Raw genomic sequence first — 22,751 nt, 5'->3', positions numbered from 1 at the left:
TTGTGTGAGGAAGCAAATATGTACCTATGCCTCCATCTTGGCTGGAGGACCCCAAGTTTTTGTTTTAGATTCAATTGTTGATAGTGGTAAGTTTATTGTCATTTTAATGTTTTTAGTTTTGATCTTCTTTTTCTTATATAAGTCCCTTTAACATTTCGTGTGACAATGGCTTTGTGATGATGAACTTCTTTTGCTTTACCTTGTCTGTGAAGCACTTTATCTTCCATTTTAAATGATAGCTTTGCTAGATAGCATAAATCTAGGTTGTAGATCTTTGCTTTCCATTACTTTGAATACTTCATGCCACTCCCTTCTTGCCTGCAGTTCCTTTTGAGAAATCAGCTGAGAGTCTTATGGGAACTCCTTTGGAGTTAACTCTGCTTTTCTCTTGCTGCTTTTAAGATTCATTCTTTATCTTTAACCTTTGGCATTTTAATTATGATATTTCTTGGTGTGGCCCTCTTTGGGTCCAACTTGTTTGGGAATCACTGTGCTTCCCGGACTTGTATGTCTATTTCCTTCACTAAATCAGGGAAGCTTTCTTTCATTATTTATTCAAATAAGGTTTCAATTTCTTTCTCTTCTGCTTTTCCTTTTGGCTTTCTGATGAATCGGATGTTGGTACATTTGGAAATGTCCCAGAGGCTTCTTATACTAGTCTTGTTTTTTTAAATTCTTGTTTCTTCTTGCTGTTCTGGTTGAATGTGAATTTCTTCCAAATCATTCCAAATCATTTGATGTGAATCCTGGCTTTCTGCCCTTCACTGTTGGGTTCCTCTAGATTTTTCTTTATTTCACTTAGTGTAACCTTCATTTTTTCCTTTGTGTTGTTGTCATACTCAATGAGTTCATTGGGCATCCTGATCACCAGTGTTTTGAACTCAGCATCTGATGGGTTGGTTAGTTCTGTTTCATTTAGTTCTTTTTCTGGGGTTTTATTCTGTTCACTTAGGCCATATTTTTTGTCTCCTCAATTTGGCAGCTCCCCTGTGTTTGTCTATGTACTAGGTAGAGCTGCTTTGACTCCCTGTCTTAGTAGCATGGCCTGTTCTAGAAAAGGCATCTGTAAATTGTTTGGGGCAAAGCATTAGGTAATTGCCAGGGCAGAACAACCCGCCCTGCTTTGTGGCTCTGTGTGGTGGGAGGGTTGGGAGAGGGGAGAGTGCTGCTGCCTGGCTTCTGGAGGTCTGCCTGGTACTCACCCTGTTTCCAGTCACTTCAGCCACTTCCTCTATGCTACTGGAGCCCTTCCAGCTGTTGCCCTGGTGTCAAATCCCAGAGTGGGTGGGTTTGTGTATGTTCTAAGACCATGGAGGCCCTTTAAGCAGAGTCTCCTGAATATCTGGCACTTTCTTTTGCTGCCCCAACTCCTACTGGTTTTTATAGCCAGAAGTTATAGGGATTTATCTTCCTGGCAGTGGAACCCTGGGCTGTGCAGTCTTGCCTGAGGCTGGGATTGCTCACTCCCAAGGTATCCCTCTCAATTTTTATCCACCACACATGAATGAGGGACCATCCCTTCCACTGCTGCCTCTCCATGCCACACTGTGTCCCCTTGCCTCTCTGCTCCTCCTACCCGTTTGGATGTATTCGGCTTCTTTATATCCATGGTGTAGAACTTCCATAAAGTTTGATTTTCTGACAGTTATGGGTGTTGTTTTGAGGTTTAGTTGTAATTCTTTCTGTGGTTGTGCCAGAAGGCAAAGCATATTTGCCTATGCCTCCATCTTGACTGGAAGTCTCCTACACCACAGTTCATTCTTGAAGCTCGAATTCTGAATAGACTAATCTGGAAATGTTCTGCTTTGCACTTAATTTGTTACATGACCCTGATCAAAGAAAGAACACTGTCACTGGCTCACTAAATGGGAAGCACCTAAGATCAAAGGCCTTTGCAAAAAACTCACCTGGTGTTTGGTAATACTTTTTCCAGAAGAAAATGGCTTTTGAAACAAAACCATAAGAAATGCAGTCCTGTGAATATTGAAACATTAATATATTAATCAATTTCGTACACAAGGTGTATTTAAGTAAAGACATTTATTTAGACAAATATATTAGAACTTGAAAGTGTTAACCTCTAAAGAAATTATACTGGAGAACACTTTGGGAACTCTTCTTTTGTAATTGCCTTCTGAAGCAGTTCACAAGCCATGAAAGAAAAAAAGTCTCAATATTTTTTAATACTTTGAAATACTAAAGAAAATAATTCCAATTTTCTGTGATATTTAGTAATAACAAATCTTGAAATAATAGAAATGAATAAAGTACTGATTATATGTCCTTACCTTTCGCACTCCCAAAATAGTTATATAAAAATGCATACAGATAGTGCTTAAAATTTCCTAATCAAATATTACTTTCCATAATTATTACTAAAATTACAATTTCCAGAACCTTTAACAGATTTTTGTTAACAGAGATGATGATCACTATCAATCTCAAGGTACAGAGAATCTCTATTTGGAGAGAATTTCTTGTTATGCAAATAATATAAAATTTATACTATATGAGAATGCTGTACTATCAGGGGAACATGCAGTAAACATAGCCCAGCATGGTTTAACTTAGAAAACAGGGAATGTCTCTGCTAAGAAAAGTCTCAGGTAACATTCTATGTCTGCGGGACACTGCACTACACCAGTGGTTATGACCTGGGAATCCCTAGGGTCCCTGTGACCCTTTTAGGGAGTCTGTGAGGTCATAACTATTTTTATTAAAAAACTAAGACATTATTTGTTTGCCTCTTATTCCCTTGGGCATATGCAATGGAGCTTTTCAGAGGCTAGTTGAGGCGAGATACTGTAACAGATTGTTGCTTTAGCAGAATGAGAATCTAGCTGTCTTCAATTAAACCAGAAATTTGTAAAAACCTCATTAACACAAACTAAGGTAAAATCTATGTTTTAGCAAGCTATTAGAATACAAGTTTTATCTTTTTAAAATCAACCTCTTTGTACTGCTAATCTTGAACATTCTGTCTCGAAATATTCTATGTAAAATTTCCTAAAGATACTCAGTTAAAAAAGGATTTTCAAAGAAATAAAGAATAGTAAGAAAAAGAGAACCAGGCACACTCACCCAAGTTTTAATATAAAAATGAACTGAACAATGTGAACTGTTTTTAGGAGATCATATGATTCAAAAAGTCCTACTGCCTTCAAAAATTTAGTGAAACACAGTAACACAATGTATTTTGTTAACCTGAAAAATAAAAGCAAAAACAAGTTTTGGTATTACTGAAATCACAAGAAATGCTGTAATCTTTTTTTTAATGATATAACTAGTGGGGTCATTATACAAACCATAAATATTCATAAACCAAAAATGAAACAAACACAAACAAGGCAAGCTGAAGTCCACAGAATTAGCCAGGGTCAAGCCCATGTCTCTTAAGTATGCTCTTTTAGTATGTGATATAGAAAATCAAAGTTCACCCAAAAGGCTTCGAAGGTTCCCATCTTCTAAACTGTTTCCAATTATACATTCACACTGTCCCACATGAAGAATAAAATCGTCTTAAATATGAAAGACAAAATGCATATTAAAATCTAAGATTTAGATACTGGCCCACTTAAGCTAGAGAAAAGTCATATAGATGTAAGTGAATTAACTATATTAATGCTAGTTATATACTCTAGTCATGATAGCCAGTCATAATTAGCCAATACAAATAAGAGTTGAGCTAGTAGTCCTTTGTTTTATTCAACTCTTAACACAAGGATTGACATAATGTGTTCAGCAAATATTTACCAAATGAAAGAATAAGTCTACAATTATACTTATATGATACAGTAACATATAGTACAGTAATATATAGGGTCCAGGACAAATACCACTTTTTTATTACAAAGTCTTTATACAAATCATAAGCATGTAATTCTGTAATATAACAATATCACCCTCAAGCATGCCACTTGACATTTTAGGTTAAATGTTCAGATTAAAACTGAAGTATTACACTCCTATTAGTACCCTACCAACCACACTCAAGCAGGCCTTACTTCTGCCAGACCCTGTGTATTGTGCAGTAAGTTAGTACATAAAGGCTGTCAAGCTTCTGGCAATTTGAAGTACTAGCAACTCAGCCATAAATTCAAACTAAAGAAAAGAATGAAATCAAGTAGAGGAAAACTCAAAACCTCCTTAAGCTCCTGACTAGGTGTAAAAATAAGGCAGCAGGATAGAAACATGGACATAAGGAACAACAACACTGTCGTCAAGGTAGGGAAGAAAAAAAAGACCAGGAAAAATAAAGGTACATTAAAAAAAATCACAGCAGTCTGGGAAATCTTATGTCAGCAAGAGCCTTGTACTTCATTTGTGCACCTATTTAGCCATTCTTCAAATATTCCTTGCATACTTCACTATCTGCTAGATGTCATATGTGGCCAATGAGACCAAAGGGAAGTCTGACAGGATGCCTTCATGTACAGCCTTCCCTCTTCCCGATAAAGGGTAAGATATAGCTAGAACTACTTCCTTCACCTTTTTTTCCTCCTGCCTTCAAGGGAGGGCTTTTGTCTAAAACTTATCTAAAAAAATGTTATACATTTTACAAGCCTGAATATGAAAGCCATGCTTAGGATGGCATAGAGCAAAGGTAAAGAATCTGGTCCCAGATGGTATCACTGAGGGGCTGCGCAAATACCAGCAAACCCTCCTTTCCTTGATGTAAGGATATATCCCTATTTGTTTAAAGCTTTCTTAGTTTGGTTACTTACAATTAAACACATTTCTAGGTGCTATACAAGATACTAGATACATAAAAGTGACACTGTCCTCAAGGAGTTGAGGGCTTAGAAAGATAAGGCAGAAAAAGAACTATTTATGTGGCCCAGGTAAGTAACAGTTAAAGGAATAGATATGGAAGGAACTATGTAAGTGTTAAGTAGGAAAGCACAGATTTCCTTTAAAGTTTGAGATGTGTGTGTACACAAGGACTAACTAGAAATTCTGAAGCAAGGAAAAGGAAAGGGTATTTCAAAGTACGGAGAGGAGCATATGCAAAACTCTAGCACTAGGAAGGAGCCACTGAAGACTGTATTTAAGCCCAGTTCACCAGATTATGTTCAATATGACCAGAATTCACTAAAGTAAATTATATTTAATATACTCGTTTTAAGAAGATGGGAGCAAGGCCTGGCTGGTGTGGCTCAGTGGACTGAGTGCTTGCCTGCAAACCAAGGGGTCCCTGGTTCAATTCCCAGTCAGGGCACAGGCTTCAGTTGCAGGCCAGGTCCCCAGTAGGGGGCACAAGAAAGGCAACCAGGCACTGATGTTTCTCTCCCTCTCTTTCTCCCTCCCTTCCCCACTTTAAAAAATAACTTTTCTGACATCAATTTTCTTTATTCCCTTTTTAATTAAAAAGAGATTATAAAAGTAATTCCTGAGCAGCGGGTTGTTACAAAGTTTTAAATAAAATAATTCCCAATTTCCTCTCACTGGTAACCAACTGGGTATATACATCCTTCCAAAGCTTTTCCTTTGCTTCTCTATGAACGAACACACATACTTTAGATGTATTCACAATTGCATACCTTTTGATATTGCTATGTGGCTTTTAATATAATGTGTATCAAAGATCTTTTGTTACTATATTGAATTAGAAAATTTACTTTTCAATTTCGAAAGTTGGATACTTTGATTTAAAAAATATTTTATTTATTTATTTTTCAACAGAAAGGGAGGGAGGGAGAGAGGGAGAGAAACATCAATGTGTTATTGCTTCTTGCATGCCCCCAACCAGGGACCTGGTCCAAGGGAACCAGGCATGTGACCTGACTGGGAATCCAACCAGCTACCCTTTTGTTCGCAGGCCAGTGCTCAATCCACTGAGCCACACAAGTCAGGGTGATAACTTTGATTTTTAAAGTCTCAGTTAATGAAGTCTTCCTGTTGGGCTGAAAATGATATGCTAGCTAAGGCTAAGTAACCATACCACACAACCAGCTAGATATTCCATAGTTCATATTGCAGAGGGAAACAATGAATAGCTTAATTTACTAAAAAGAATGGGGGGAGAAAAGGGAGGCTCTTGAACAGGAGCAGTGGCCCTTGAGCCACTTATTGACTCTCTGGGCAACTGATGGGAACTAATCCACCTCCCCAACTTAAAAATCATTATTTGCTATTAATTGTCTCATCAAAGGTACCACTCGTCTCTATAAACCTGGAATTACTGAAATTTGGGTTTGGATTCAAACCTGTTTCTTGGGCTTTGCCCACTTGAAACAGCTTACATTTGTCCAGTTTAAAAAACAAACAAACAAACAAGGAGCCCCAGCTGGTGTGGCTTAGTTGGTTGGGTATCATCCTGCAAACCAAAAGGTCATTGGTTCAATTCCCAGTCAGGACACATGCCTGGGTTGCAGGTTCGGTCCCCAGTCGGGGCATGATTGGTGTTTCTTTGTCTTTCTTCTTCTCTTCCCTGGCTCTAAAATAAAAATAAATAGGTAAATAAATAAAATAAAAAACAGCCTTCCCTATGTAATTCAAATACGATTAATTCAATAAATATTCAAGTGTTTATTATGCAGAAGGCACTATGCATAGAGTTTGGGATAAATGACTCCCAGTTCGGTTATTAGGTGTGTGACCATGGGAAACTTAACTAACTTTTCTAATTCTTAGTTTCCTGATCTGTGCAGCAAGAATATCGCTACTTAGTATATAGCTCTGCGTAAGAGTTAAGTTAGATGCTATACTCAAAGCATTTGGAACATGAGAGTAGCTCAACAAATGTTGGCTGTCACCCTCTGCCTTTTTCTACAGAGAACTTATAGACGCCAAAACAGAAACATTTAAAACAATTTATATTTGTGAATTCAAGTATAAAAAAATCCACAATTAAAAGATTTTCCAATTAGTTTTTGTTGCAGATTGTAAGCAGAATTTGATGTTTAGTCTTTACAAAGGAAAACTCTTACAACCTGGAATCTATTAAAAATTCAACCAGTCCTGAGTTGAATTTGATTTTGCAATGAATTACAATAGAGGGGCAGCTCTGCTAAGTAAATAATGCAAATAAGATAGCAAAGGACTGTTTCTCACATCCACCTGAGACAATAAGCTCTTGAGCAAATAATAATTTTAAACTGTTTATTCAAAAATAATTTCAGGTTTACAGAAAAGTTGCAGGAATAGTATACCCTTTACCTAAATTCCCTAATTGTTAATGTATTGTCCCATTTGCCTTATCTGTCTCTCTAAATACACACACACTTAATTTTTTCTGAACTATTTATTTAAGTTACATACATTATGTTCCTTTACCCCTAAATACCTGTGTTTTTTAAGCATATAGGCATTCTCTTATAAAATCAGCAGTTACCAGCTCCAGGAACTTTAATATGACACTTTAATCTACTGTCCATAGTCCAATAAATATATTTCTTTATCTTCACCCGAGGACATGCTTATTGATTTTACAGCGAGGGTAAGGGAGGAAGAGAGACACACCAATGGGTTGCCTCCCCAGTGGCGCCCCCACATGGGACGCAGCCAGCCACCTAGGTGTGTGTCCTGACCAGGAATCAAACCTGACACCTTTTGGTGCGTGGGATGACACTAACCAACAGAGCCACCAGGCCAGGGCCATAGTCCAGTTTTGTCAGTTGACCTAGTGCTGTCCTTTACAGCATTTTCTCCCTGTGGCACCAAATCCAGACCAGAATTGCTTATTGCATTTAACTGTCATGTCACAGTAAATATCTGATATGTTGTTATTTGCAATGATTTGCTCAAAGTAGATGAGAAAATTAAATTTGCATTATAAAAACGCAGTTGCTTTAAAGTCTGTTCCAGCATTGTGTTCTTTCTTATTCACACAGAAAATAGTTGTTAATAATGCTATTTCTACAATACCAAAGTACTTATCAAAACAACCCTTAAGTCTCAAAGGACGTATTCAAGAAAGAGAAAACCTTAACTTCATTAAAAAATGAAGGCAATGAATATCAGTTCCAACCAAATTGTTGGGCTATATTTCATGCATCTCTGACACTACCTCAGAGCTCAGGACAGGTCAAGGGCACAATCGAAAGTGGTCACTGTACTTACTTACCTCTTGGGTGGGAGGAGACAGTGAGGGTATTGGCTAGTAAAGGACAGTGCTAGGTCCACTGACAACTGGTCAGAGGTTAAAGAGGAATTTTCTCTCTTGGAATTTCTGTACTGTTTGAATTTTTTGGACAATGAACACATTTCTTATTTAACAAAACAATCCAAGGAAGGAAAAGAAGACTAGATGATGGGCTGGATTCTTGATGGGCAGAGAGTTAACCTGAACACTGAAGTTCATCTGTTTGTGCTCTCGTTTGTTCGCCTGAAAATAGAATGGTGACAACTGTCCCTAATTTACGCAGGAAGATATCAGAAAGGTTAAGTAGTCACTGAACTACTATTTTAAGGAGAAACAGAAATACTCTTCAATTAGAAAACCTTTCGCGTGAACTGAACTAAGTATATAGACATTCTCTTACAAAATCAGCAGTTACCACCTCTAGGAACTTTAATATGATACTTTAATGTACTGTCCATAGTCCAATATATTTAATCTTCACCAGAGGACATGCTTATTGATTTTACAGAGAGGGTAAGGGAGGAAGAGAGACACATCAATGGGTTGCCTCCTCAACGCGTCCCTTAAACCTCTCACGTGAACTTGGCAGTGCCAAGGTTAACGGTCTGCCCTGAAAACCACCGGTTCAAGCGGAAGCTTCCTGGATTTTACAGCATTCACTCTGCAGCGGGAACAGAGGAGCCAATGGAAGCCAGAAGCAGCCTGGAAGCACAGCGAGAGAGACGGAGGGCTCCAGGGCCCGCGCTCCACCGAGGAGAGCGGAACGCCGTCCGGGAGACGTCCTGGTCAGGGGGCTGACCGGAACGCGGTCCCCGCGCACCCGGGTGGAGTCCGGGGCAGCAGTCGTCCAGTTCCGCGAGGGAGGGACCCCGCGAGCGCAGACACAGAGAGAGGCGTTCTAGAGGAGGAGCCGGATCAGCCTCTTACCGAGCGCTGGGCACGTCCACCGGCCCGAGACCGCCGCCGGGGCCGGATAGCACGTCCCCTCCGTATTTCTCCTCCATTCCGGGGCTCAGGAGCCGCCGCCGCTGCTCCAGCCGCGGTGTCTCCACATGTCTCGTCGCTGCCGCGGAACCGCGGGCGCAGGCGTGTCACTCTCCCATGGCAGTGGCCGCTTGGGTTTCCCGCTGGCCGGACCGCCGCCACCGCCCACGGAAGCAGTTCACAAGCACAACCCCGTCGGGACTATGCCGCGGGTAGTTCCGGAGGCCCGTGGTTCCCGGGAGGTGCGCCGCAGCAGACGATGCCAGGCCACGTCATCGGGCCCAGCAGCCCTCACTCCCGGGGGAGTGCCCAGCGCCACGCCTGCGTACCACCGAACTCCCGCCAACCTTTGCGGAGCCTTAGGCTCCTCCCACTGCAGGGTGACGACTCGAATCCTCGTTTCCCATCCACTACTCCCAGCGACTTGGTGGGTGCGCTTACCTGTCCCTGCAACCTTTCCTGTGGGCCATTCGGGGCCCAGCGGATTCTTGTCGAGCAGAGGGGTTTTTTTTCTGTGGCTAAAAAGTCAGGAACGCGGTTTCCTGTGTCTGTCTTGGTTTGAATCCCAGCCCTGCCACTTAATAATAATTGTGTCACTTGGTACGTTCTGTACCTCAATTTTCTTATCTGTAAAATAGAAATAGTAATATCTGTATCTTAGTTTTCTTGGGAGGATTATGTGTTAATGGTATAGCAGTGAATGGTATATAGTAATTAATAGATTATTTTTACTCATAGGAAATTGGGAGGACTGGGGTTTGGAAAAGAATGGGATTTGGAGCAGTGTAAATAATGAATAGTTTACAGTACTGTACTTAATTTGAGTATACATAAAGAGTCTTAGTAACGTAAAAGAATGAGGAATCATAGTCTCTACCCACTGGAGGTTCATAATCTATTCAGGAAAATATTTAGCAATTTTAGAGCAGGGCCTGGTTGGACGTGTCTCATGCTAAAGGCGCAAGTGCTAAGGTTTCCGAAATAAGGTGTGATAGCAGATAACCGGAAAAGACTCAGTGAAAGATAGAACCGGGCCTGGAACTCAGGTAACATTCTGGATATGGGAGAAGGACATTGGGGGAAGACAAATCCTACCTGTAGGACACAGGGGAAGGCCTGACCTTTAAAAGCAAAAGATGTGCATTTTTCTATTTGAGGCAACTGAGAGCACAAATATACAATACTCCTCAGCTATATTGAGGTTTAAATTCAGGACGTTTTTTAGTATTGTTTATTGAATTCGTACAAAAATGTTCATATCTTTTGCCTGCATCAGGTGATACTCATTGGTCCAGAGAGGGGTGGGGCAATAAAGCCCACCAAACAGTGACATTCTTGCTTCACTGTGTCCAAGTGACTTTTTTTGTAACATTTTTTATGGTAGCTATTTCTTTGTAGAATTCCTATTTTCTAACCGGAATGACAGTGGCAACAACTAATAATTATGTTTTTCTAGAGCTAGTTCCTGGAATTAGCACAAGATAAAGTGGCATGTATAAACTGAAGTTAAATTTCATCCCAAGCAGAGCTTGAATTCATTTAATAGTTATGATTTGGTTAGAATTATGACACTTTTTATTTAGGCCAATATAAATACATTTCCTGTTTTCCTACAACTGTGGTGGGTTTTTGGGGGGGGGTGGTAGTGGTGGTGAAAGGAACAGTGTCTCTGTTTTCTTTATTCTTACTTATCAACCCATTCCAGCTTAGCTTCGACACTCATCACTCCTCTGAAGCAGCTCTCTCATGTATACTTTTCATCAGTGTGTTAACTCATCTGTCTATAGCTTTCAACGTAGTCGATCTTTCCCTGTTTCTTGTAGCATTCTCTTTCCTTGGTTTCCAGAATTCCACATTTTCTCGTCTCAAAGGAAGCTTCTATATGTCCAAAAGTATAAGTATGATTCTCTGAATCATCCTCTTCAGATCCTCTTCAGATACTCTCTACCTCATTGTTTGGCACCATTTATTCAGCAAACCAAAAACTTAGGCATCCTCCTTAACCCCTCCTCTTCCTTGTGCTTTATATATATACAGTCCATTACCAAGTCATGACAGTTTTTTACCTTCTCAATATTTCTTAAATCAATCCAAAATTTTCCTTCTCCATCACTAGCATAAAATCTAGGCTATTATCATCTTTTGTTTAGACCATTACAGAAACCTCCTTACTAGTTTTTCCAAGTTTACTCCTTCCCTTCTCTAATCTGTTTTCACACGTGCCCCAGTAATAGTGGTATTTTCCAAATGCAGACCTTACAATGCACTGCACACCACCATGTAGCCTTGTAGTGGCTTTCCATTATGATTAAGGCAAACTCAAATCATTAACATGGCCAACATCATCCCATTCGGGATTGCCACAACCTGTATTTTTAGCTTCATCGCACATTAGGCTGCCTTTTGTTCTCAGGGTTACTGTCATTCTTGTCCCCTTCAATTGTTCTGCTTATCTTAAAATAAAAAAGCATTGCTTAGCCTATTTTCCATGCACAGAATACTCTCTACCTCAACCTTCATTTGTTAAAATCCTACTTACTCTTTTTAAAAAAGATTTTATTTATTTATTTTAGAGAGGGGGGAAGGGAGAAAGAGGGAGAGAAATGTCAGTGTGTGGTTGCCTATTGTGCATCCCCTGGTCTGCAGACTGGAGACCTGTTCTGCATCCTGGGCATGTGTCCTGATTGGGAATTGAACTGGCAATCCTTTGGTTCACAGGCCGGCACTCAATCCTCTGAACCACACCAGCCAGGGCATATTTACTCTTCTTATTACAGGTTGAGTTCTCCAGGAAGCAGACTCTGAGATGGAGGTTAGTAAGCAGGATATTTATTAGGGAGTGTTTTTGAGACCAACAACTGTGAAAGGGAGGGAAAGAAAACATAATTGGGCATAGGGAGAAGTTGAGAAGTGGCGGTCCAATGAAAGCCTCAGTGGATCTTGTGGAGATAGATCTCTGAAGCTACAATGGTCCTTGAGAAATATTTTACATATTTTCCCAATAAAGTCCTATGAGGTCTGTCCATAAAGTATCCAGCCATGTAATATGAAAAATAGAGACATTTACTGAAGAAGATACAAGGTTTAAGAAACATTGTACATAGGACAATGAAGCCTCAGTCCTCATCAAAGTAGGCACCTCACACAGTTTGGCCAATTGCTTTCAGCTGCCTCTTCATACTTTCCTGAATCTCATGGTCAGTCTGAAATCTCTTCCCTTTCAAAGGTGATTTTAGTGTTGGAAAAAGGCAGGGGTCGTAGGGTGCCAAGTCTGGACTGTAGAGGGACTGAGTCACCTGTATGATTTGATGTTTTGTCAAAAAACTCTGCACAAGACATGATGCATGAGCAGATGCATTGTTCTGATGAAGCTGCCAATCGCCAGTTACCCATAGCTATGACCTCTGAATTACCCAAATAGTTACCATGGAGAAATATGCAAGTTTAATGCAAAATTTGATGCAGATTCATTCCTCTACTTGCTCAGTCATCTTGAATGCCACAGCCACACAGTAAACATGCTCACTCAATGGCTTCTACCACCCCCCCCCAACTAGTACAGTCATTATTCACACATGTGCATTTTAGTCCACTCTTTTTGGCTGCCAGGTTACATCGATGTTGTGCAATCCATTTTCATTATATTAACAATGACAGACCTTGTATAGATCTGGGATCCAATCTAGGATGCAATATTGCATTTAATTGTCGTGTCTGGTTGTTTTTCGTTTACCCTGAGCCGTCCAGGTCTCTCTTTTTTTTCACGATGTTGACATAATTGCAGAGGACAGGGCAGTTATTTGCAGAATGTTCACCAGTTTGGGTTTGTCTGATGTTTCTTCATTGTCAAAATTTAGGATATGCATTTTTGGCAGGAATATCACAGAAGTGAATCTCTGTTCCTTTCAGTGCGTCACATCAGAAGGCACATGGTGCTGATTTGTTTCATTACTGGTGAAGTTAACTGTTATCATTTGGTAAGACAATGTTTACCAGATTTTGTAATCGAATATTAATGAATAAGATTTTATCTAGAGATACTTTGAGATTAGTAAATAAAGTTTTTAAAATAAGTTTCCAAATGGTAATCACCCCTTTTACATGTATTAGTTGACCTTTTACTGTCAGGTAAAACTTCCCTGTCTCTTGATTTATTTACCTACTTATTTGTATCAGTACGAGCTGATATGTTTCTATTTTATTCAGTGGATTGTAATCAATTGCTGTCATTATTCTGAGGCCCCAAATTCTCCCAGATTTAGCTAATTGGAGCAACATGGCGGGCTCCTGTGTCATTTTGACATATCTTTATCATTCTTTGAGAATTTCCATATTTTTGGTGCAAGATGTTCCAGATTCATTACATATTTTTCTCTGGAATTAGCCGTTTCTCCAAGGAGCTGCTGTGTACCAGGTGCGGGATGTTGAGTATGCTCGTTGTTGCTGGTGTTCTCACTGCTTCTTTGACTGAGTTAGGAATCATGTCTGCACACAAACACATCGAAGTGTGTATGCATATGTATGTATATTAGATACATAGATACATCTTTCTATTTCATTTATCTGTCAGAAACTAGGAGTTCATGTTGATACTCCCAATTATATTCCATCCTTACATGTTTTATCCTAGCCTTTCTCCTTTCTATATTTTTACCTCTCTTCTCCGATAGTGAGACACCTGGCTCCCATTATCCTCAATGTATTGACTTATTTGTTTAGTCTTGTATATATTCAGTCTTCTGACCACGTGGGCAATCCTTTTCTTGTCAGCACCGCCAAATCATACTGGCCTGTGCTGGCTGAGCCTTCTCCTGAAGCCCAGTTATTAATTTTTAAAGATCTAGCTTTGACTCATTTGTACCCAGTGACAAGTATGGAGATGAAACATGTTCTCTCAATTTAGCTCTCAGCGCAGTTGGGAGGAGCAAGAAAAGGAACTACCTTTTTGGGGAGGCTACCACGTACCAGGAATTCTCTTGTTTTGTTTAATTTTTAGAAAACCCTTTCAAGGTTGGCATTATTTTCCGTTACAGAGTTTAACCCCCAAAGGGTTATATTATCTATTATATAACTAGTAAGGCAAGATTACCTTCTATTTGGGCAAAGTGCACTTCAGTGTGACTTTTTTTTGTGACTTTCTTCCTGATTACATAAGTAACAATTGATTCCAATGATGTAAGTGAACCAGATGGGAGGGCCCGTTTCTTAAGCCACCTCAGGAATCTGGATCAGAGAGTATGGTGGACATTGTCATGGTCATGGGTGGTAGTTGAGGGCTGGCTTCCTTCCTTCCAGTGAATGTTTATCAAGTGCTTACCCTGTGCCAGGTCCAGTTCTAGATACTTGTGTTTCCCAGAAGCAAACTCTGAAATAAGGATTTGTGTGAAAGTGATTTATTAGTAAATGTTCCCATGAAAAACTGGTAAGAGAGTGGAAAAATGGGACAGGAAAGAAAGACAAGCAAGGGTGTGGCATGGTGTCTTAGTCCATCTGAGCTGCTATAAAAAACTCCCATAAACTGGTGGCTTACAAACAACACACATTTATTTCTCACAGCTCTAGAGGATGGGAAGTCTAAGATCAAGGTTCTGGCAGATTTGGTGTCTGGTGAAGACCTGCTTTCTGGTTCTTAGATGGCACCTTTTTTGCTGTCTTCACATGGCAGAACAGGAAGCTAGCTTTCTGGGGTCTTCGTTTATAAGGGCACTAATCCCAATCATCTGCATGATCTAGTAATCACCCTAATGCCTGTCACTTAATACCACCACTTTGGAGGGTGGAATCTCAACACATGAATCTTGGAGGGGGCACAAACACTTAGAACATGGCATAAGGGAATTTGGATATTTTGGGAGCAGTTCTCTGACAAAGAGAAGAAGGTGCTGGCTGTTAGGAGTGCTCCTAGCATGGGTAAAAATAGGAAATGTGTCCAAGGGGATTTGGGCAAAGGACTTATTGACAGTGTCACTACAAGGCTGCATATATTTTGGTCATTTCCCACATTATATTTTCTACCTTCTCAAGGCTGAAACCAGAAAGCTCACATTCTCTTGTAGCTAGACTTCTGATGTATGACCTGGGTTTCACCAATCAGATATACCGAGGTGTGACTTCAGCTAAGGAGACAGCAAGTGGGGACACTGATTTTCTAGAGTGAAGGAGGCATCTAGGACTTTGGAAATAGCAGTGGCTGAGCTTCTGGTGTCCATTCCTAAGCATCACTAGTTCCAAGTGGTGATGGCAACTGTTTTTGGCAGAGTGGCCTCCCTCCATTGTGAGTTTGGGCCTTGCTTCTGACTATCTAGCTTCAGAGTGGGATGCTCTGTCCTCCAAGAGATTCTGTGAATTACCCAATTTCCCTTAATAAATTTCTGCATGAAATAGAATGAAGATCATTTGTAATTAAGAACACTGAATGGTACTGGTGAAATGGTACAAAACCTTGAATAACAGTAAGTGGCTCATAGATTTTGTAAACGTGTTTTATTTCAGTCTAAGGAGCAGTACAATGCTCATAAAAATCATTTAACATGTTGCACTGTAATGGAGAAAGTACTCCAGACTCACCATGTTACAGAACAGAAAGTTCATCCACCTAGAGTTAGCAAAGCCAAACTCTAGACACCAAGGACTGCAGTGAAGAAATATTGGCCATTTTATTATGAATAGCGCTACCCAGGAGAATGGGAAGCTGATTCTCAAAAGCTGGAGCTCTCTGATGGCAGGTAGGTTGCACATTATACAGAGCAAAGTCACTGGACACCATGGGTAGGGGTTTGGGGTCATGCTGAGAGGTGATTGGTTGGAGGAGAGGTAAAGGTAATGAATAATTTCTTCAGGTCTTGAGGACAGCTCTGAGGTCCTTTCTTACGTCCCTTTGTCTGGTTTCATAGGAAAGTAGCCCAAGGTCATCCTACTTTAAGGCTCAGGTGGAACATAACTTAGGTCAAGATGTTATTTTTAGCCTGCAGAGGTCTGGATAGAATGACCATTAATTAGTTCAGGGCTACTGTCTTCTGCTGCCTTGGTGGTTGCTGATTATCCAGGGAAAGGCCAGGTCTCTATGTAATGCCTCCCTCTATAACAAAGGTCGGGCAGGTTTGTTAGCAGCCTCTTTAAAAGATTGGAGTCTCCTAAACTCAATTGCATGCTTAGCTTCTATTGTACTTGGGCTGCCATCATCATGGGATGCATGATTGGGAATGGGGGAAAGGAGGTGAAGTAACACAAACCTGAGGGCATGCTGCCCAATGAGAGACAAAGTCCTTTGTCTCTGAGCCAGGTGTCTTGGGCCTTCTGTCAGCTTCCAGGAAACTGTGGCAGGCTAATTGTGAGCTCACAAGCAGGGGAAAATCTTCATCTCTTCACAGTTCTTGACACATCTACCCACAAAAGTTAATGTCACCTATTTAATTATATGTCTGATAAAATTCATGATAGACCGTGGTTAAGGGTGTGAGGAAACAGGGATTCTTGTATTGTTGGTAGAATGATAAATTCATACTGCCTCTTTTAAGGGCAACTTGGCAATAGCTATTAAAATTTAACATGTATATGGAGGACTTCCGCCAAGATGGAGGCGTAGGTGGGAACACTTTGCCTCCTCCCACAACCAAATCTAAAAACAACTAAGTTTTAACAATAATAACCACACAGAAAATCGAACATGGAGTCCAAAAATAATGAACCGCTCACCTATACTGGTGAGAGGGGCAAAGCCGGCAGCGGAGCGGACGGGCAAAAAAGATCCCCCGACCCGGGCAGTCCACAAGCAGCCAAGGGCGTGGATCCCAGGTGTGGGCTAGCTACAGGCGGACACAAGGAAGAGGTGCAGCTGGCTGTCTGTGGTCAGTCACACATTTGCACGCAGATAAACCAGTGAAGAGGCGAGCATTGAGACAGATCTCGCAGGCCCTGGTGGCCGATGCAGGGCAGGGCAGCGGGCTCGCACATTTGCACTCAGATAAACAGACAGGGGTGAGCGGTGAGGCGAACTGGGGAAGCGGAGAGGACTGCCATGGCTCCCTCTCTGACCCCACCCCCACATACAGCATCACAAACCAGCGACCTCGGTGGCCCCGCCCTGGTGAACACCTAAGGCGCTGTTCCTCATAAGTAACAGGCACAGACAGATCAAAACATGGCTCAAGAACAACTCAGAGCCCCAGAGCCGATAAACCTAAGCAACCAGGAAATAGCCAAACTTTCCGATGCACAGTTCAAAACACTGGTGATGAGGATGCTCACAGAACTGGTTGATTTTAGTCACAAATTAGAGGAACATATGAAGGCTAAATTAATTGAAATGAAGGGAAATGCACAGGAAAACAATAGTAATGGAAAGGAAACTGAGACTCAAATCAAGGGAGCAGACCAGAAGAAAGGAAAAAATGACCAAACAGAAAAATATGAAGAAACAAGAATTCAAAAAATGAGGAGAGGCTAAGGAACCTCCAGGACATCTTTAAATGCTCCAACATCCAAATTATAGGGGTACCAGAAGGGGAAGAGGAACAGTTATGAGTGGAAACCTTATTCGAACAAATAATAAAAGAGAATTTCCCCAATCTGGCAAAGAAAATAGACTTCCAGGAAATCCAGGAAGCTCAGAGAGTACCAAAGAAGTTGGACCCAAGAAGGAACACACCAAGGCACATCATCATTATTAGCCAAGGTTAAAATGAAGGAAAGAATCCTAGAAGCAGCAAGAGCTAAGGGGACAGTCACCTACAAAGGAGTTCCCATCAGACTGTCAGTGGATTTCTCAAAAGAGACCTTACAGGCAAGAAGGGGCTGGAAAGAAGTATGCCAAGTCATGAAAACCAAAACCTACAACCAAGATTGCTCTATCCAGCAAAGTTTTCATTTAGAATGGAAGGACAGATAAAGTGCTTCTCAGATAAGATGAAATTCAAGGAGTTCATCATCACCAAGCCCTTATTATATGAAATGTTAAAGGGACTTATCTAAGAAAAAGAAGATAAGAAAGATGAACAGTGAAAGGACAGCAAACTCACAGTTAGTAACAACCACACCTAAAACAAAAGCAAACTAAGAGGACAGCTAGATCAGGAGCAGAACCATAGAAATGAAGATCACATGGAGGGTTAGCAACAGGGGAGTGGGAGAAGGAGAAGGGGGAGAAGGTACAGAAAATAAGTAGCATAGACAGTAGGTAGGAAATAGGGGGGAGGGTAAGAATATCAGGGGAAATATAGAATCTAAAGAACTTGAGACACGTGTTCATGAACTAAAGGGGGGGAATGGTGGGGGAGGGGTGTGCAGGGTGGAGGGGAATGGGGGGAATAGAACAAATGTAATGGCATAATCAATAAAAAATTTTTCTAAAAATCTTAAAAAATAAAATAAAATAAAATAAAATTTAACATGTATATGATCTAGGAATTTAACCTGTACATTGCACAGCTGTGCAAAGACATAATTATAGGGATATTAAGTATTGCAAAAATTGTTAGCAAAAACTGTAATATGTGCTAATAATAATAAAAACATTTAGCTTTTATAAGGTCTAAAGCACTCTTTTAAGCAACTTTAAAAATTTTTTATTTTATTTTAATTGTTGTTCAAGTACAGTTTTCTGCATTTTACCCCCATTCCAACCCACCCCACTAGCCCTCCCCACCTTCCTCCTGTTTCCACCCTGATTTGTTTTTGCCCATGTGTCCTATATACTTGTTCTTTTTAAGAAAGTTTTAAAAATATATATTTTATTGATTATGCCATTACAGTTGTTCTATTTCCCCCCTTCATTCCCCTCCCCTCTGCAAACCCCTCCCCCCTTTAGTTTATGACCACATGTCTCAAGTTCTTTAGAGTCTATATTTCCCATACTATTGCCCTCCCCCCTATCTATTTTCTACCTACCATCTATGCTACTTATTTTCTGTACCTTCTCCCCCCTTCTCCTCCTCCCACTCCCTGTTGCTAACCCTACATGTGATCTTCATTTCTATGGTTCTGCTCCTGATCTAGCTGTCCTCTTAGTTTGCTTTTGTTTTAGGTGTGGTTGTTACTAACTGTGAGTTTGTTGTCCTTTCACTGTTCATGTTTCTTTAACTTCTTTTTCTTAGATAAGTCCCTTTAACATTTCATATAATAAGGGCTTGGTGATGATGAACTCCTTGAATTTGATCTTATCTGAGAAGCACTTTATCTGTCCTTCCATTCTAAATGAAAACTTTGCTGGATAGAGCAATCTTGGTTGTAGGTTTTGGTTTTCATGACTTGGCATACTTCTTTCCAGCCCCTTCTTGCCTGTAAGGTCTCTTTTGAGAAATCCACTGACAGTCTAATGGGAACTCCTTTGTAGGTGACTGTTCCCTTATCTCTTGCTGCTTCTAGGATTCTCTCCTTCATTTTCATCTTGGCTAATATAATGATGATGTGCCTTGGTGTGTTCCTTCTTGGGTCCAACTTCTTTGGTACTCTCTGAGCTTCCTGGATTTCCTGGAAGTCTATTTCCTTTCCCAGATTGGGGAAGTTCTCTATTATTTGTTTAGATAAGTTTTCCACTTGATGCTGTTCCTCTTTCCCTTCTGGTACCCCTATAATTTGGATGTTGGAGCGTTTAAAGATGTCCTGGAGGTTCCTAAGCCTCTCCTCATTGTTTTGAATTCTTGTTTCTTCATATTTTTCTGTTTGGTCATTTTTTCCTTTCTTCTGGTCTGCTCCCTTGATTTGAGTCTCAGTTTCCTTTCCATTACTATTGTTTTCCTATGCATTTCCCTTCATTTCAATTAATTTAGCTTTCATATGTTCCTCTAATTTGTGACTAAAATCAACCAGTTCTGTGAGCATCCTGATCACCAGTGTTTTGAACTGTGCATCGGAAAGTTTGGCTATTTCCTGGTTGCTTAGGTTTATCGGCTCTGGGGCTCTGAGTTGTTCTTGAGCCATGTTTTGATCTGTCTGTGCCTGTTACTTATGAGGAGCAGCACCTTAGGTGTTCACCAGGGCAGGGCCACCCAGGCTGCTGGTTTGTGACTCTGCATGTGGGGGTGGGGTCACAGGGGGGCAATAGTGATCCCCTCTGCTGCTTCCCGAAGCTGGGGCCTGTGCAGTCTGTCTCACTGCTCGTTCCTTTGCTGGTTTATCTGCGTGGAAATGTGCAACCGCAGTCAGCCTGCTGCCTTGCGCCCTCACTGGTTCCACCCATTGCTAAACCCACACGTGGAATCCGCCTACAGCTGCCTGGGTTGGGGGATCTCTCCTGCCTGACTGGCTCCGCTGCTGGCTCCACCCCTCTTACCAGTCTGGCTGAGTCCGAACCCGTTGTAGTCGGACTTCCATATAGTTCAATTTTCTGTAATTTGGCTGCATTTTTTGTTACTAAAACTTTGTCGTCTTTAAACTTGGTTGTGCGAGAAGGCACAGTGTTTCCACCAAGGCCTCCATCTTGGTGGAAGTCTTTAAGCAAGTTTGAATGTAACAATTTAATCCTTACAACAACTCTATGAGTTAGTACTATTATCCTTTCTTTATTGGTAAGGAAACTGAGGCACAGAAAGTTTAAGTAACTTGCCTAGTTTTACATGGCTGGTGACATTATTCCTGATAAATATCGATGGTATATTTATCCAATGAAATACTGTGCAGTTAAATGAGGTAGTTCTACGTGTAGTTAATGAAACGCAAGAGGCTGAATAATGTGTTGTTTTACACTTCCTTTTGTGCAAAAAGAAAATAAGGATTTATTGATTTATGTGTATACAGAGAACCTGTCTGAAAGGATAAAAGGAAAGAAGCAACAGTGAAAGAAAGTCAAAGATGAAGGAGGTTTGATTTTCACTGTACATGTTTCTATAGCATTTATACTTTTTTTTTCTACATTTAGGTATTTAAAAAAACTGTGTGTACTCTGGTTTCTCCCTACACGGTGAACACTCTGAAAGTGTAGGTATGCCTCATTTGCACCTCCACCCTTTCCTCCAACCCTTTCCCAAACTGACCATCATGGTACCCTGCACACAGCAGAAGCAACAAACACTTATTGAATGGATCCATAGAAGAAAAAATACCCCAAACCCATCACACAATAGACTAAGCTAATACAAAAGAAAGACTAATGAACCATAAGCTTACACAGTTTTCTTTCTCAGGACGTGAGGTGTTCCCAGTTCAGCCATGACTGAGACCGTGACCATGCACAATACTCCAGATAAGATCAACTTCAAACATTTCAACCCACTGTGTTTGTCCTCATCAATAGAGAACCTGTAGTTATCATTTTTAGAACTTTTGCACTTTCAGGTTATGGTACCCAAAAATGTTACATTCTATTTCCTGAAACTGTATAAGAGGCAATGGCAACCTGAATGGCATTACCTGCTTTAAAGGAAAGTCAGTGATGGCCTAAGGACCCTGAGCCTAAAATAACTACCCATTCCCCCAGGCAAGCTGCCTTGTCTAGTCACAATCACCCCGTTGCATCTCTGTCACTCATTCCAGTCCACTTAACAGACGTTTGTTAAGTGCCACCTGTTTGTGTGGCCCTCTGATGAATACGGCCGTTAGGAAAGGAAGACAAGGTATTTTTGAAACCACTAGAGGACGATATAATACAACACAATCCACTGTGAATTTGGGCAGAGTGTGAAGCCAAAGCCAGAAAAAGAGAAGGCAGAGCGCTGCAACCTGGGATGGCTGCAGAGGGAAGGAGCGGACTTGTAGCCTTTTCTTCTGGGGTTCCTCAGTCAAGGAAAAGTAGTGCATACTATTCATCACAGAACCCCTTCACAGGCTGGTTATATGTGACTGTTTCTAAAGCCACTATATACAAGGTCTGGCAGAAGTAAGGCCTGGTTGAGTGTGGTTGGTAGGGTAATAATTTATAGTCTTAATTTGAACATTTCACCTAAAATGTCATATGGTGTGCTTGAATGTGATATTGTTATGTTACAGAATTACATGCTTAGTATTTTGTAATAAAAAATGGTGTCATTTGTGCTGGACCCTGTATTTGGCTTTTTCCCATCTCTTGCAGATCTGCTGAATATCTCCTCCTTTTCAGATAAACTCAACTTTACTTCTTTGCATGCAGTTGGATTTTGAAAGCACAGAGCCTAGTGTGCTTCATCATAATATTCTTCTGGTTTACTCAGAAATTCTGAGTAGTTCATAGCTAATTCTTTTATATTAATTTTTTTTATACGCTTTTCTTGGGTATGCACTTCTCACTCTTCTGGTTCCACCACAATATGATTTGAGTGGAGAATTTTGAGAATTTCTGTAGTTTTCTTTTACTGTGTCTTTATATTCAAAAGAGAACCAAAACATATTACTTGATTTTTTACAAAGTACTAAAATCATTTAGTTGAGTGCTTTATTATTACAAGTTAAAATCACCTGGTTTTTGTATCTCCAGGGCTTAGTACATTGAAGTCTTGGCACCTGGTAGGCTCTCCAGCGCATGCTCTTGAACCTCACTTCAGAAAAGGATAGAGAGGGAAAGTATCAGAGTATTGCTTGCCCGCTCACAGCCCATATTAAAAGTTTTGTGCCCAGGGCCTCTTGTTGAGGGGAATGGAACTTGAAAGTTCCTTACTCATAGATGCTGCATTCTAAATCATATAACTTATTATCTTATCTAAGGACCATCAACCTAGAGCTAAAGCAGTTGTTTTCAAAATGTGATCTCAAAGTCAAAAGCTTCAGAATCACCTGG

The 22,751-nt window shown here is 40.6% G+C and overlaps 1 protein-coding gene across 1 annotated transcript in view; it reads right to left on the bottom strand.

Annotated features, from left to right (window-relative positions):
* The window catches only part of SLC30A5 (solute carrier family 30 member 5), a 35,019-nt gene extending 25,664 nt beyond the window's left edge, over positions 1 to 9,355 (bottom strand). Inside the window, exons 1-3 of the mRNA XM_037132804.2 lie at positions 9,011 to 9,355; positions 3,082 to 3,204; positions 1,908 to 1,974 (exon numbers count right to left, since the gene is read on the bottom strand). Coding sequence (XP_036988699.2) covers positions 1,908 to 1,974; positions 3,082 to 3,204; positions 9,011 to 9,087 — 267 coding nt within the window. The 5' untranslated portion in view covers positions 9,088 to 9,355. The remainder of the gene's footprint in view (positions 1 to 1,907; positions 1,975 to 3,081; positions 3,205 to 9,010) is intronic.
* Positions 9,356 to 22,751: the final 13,396 nt, after the last annotated feature.

Source organism: Artibeus jamaicensis, unplaced genomic scaffold (genome assembly GCF_021234435.1).
Source record: "Artibeus jamaicensis isolate MK-2021 breed Jamaican fruit bat unplaced genomic scaffold, CSHL_Jam_final scaffold_369, whole genome shotgun sequence".
Classification (NCBI taxonomy): Eukaryota; Metazoa; Chordata; class Mammalia; order Chiroptera; family Phyllostomidae; genus Artibeus; species Artibeus jamaicensis.
The sequence above is the reverse complement of the archived record's forward strand: the minus strand, read 5'-3'. Positions and strand labels throughout refer to the sequence as shown.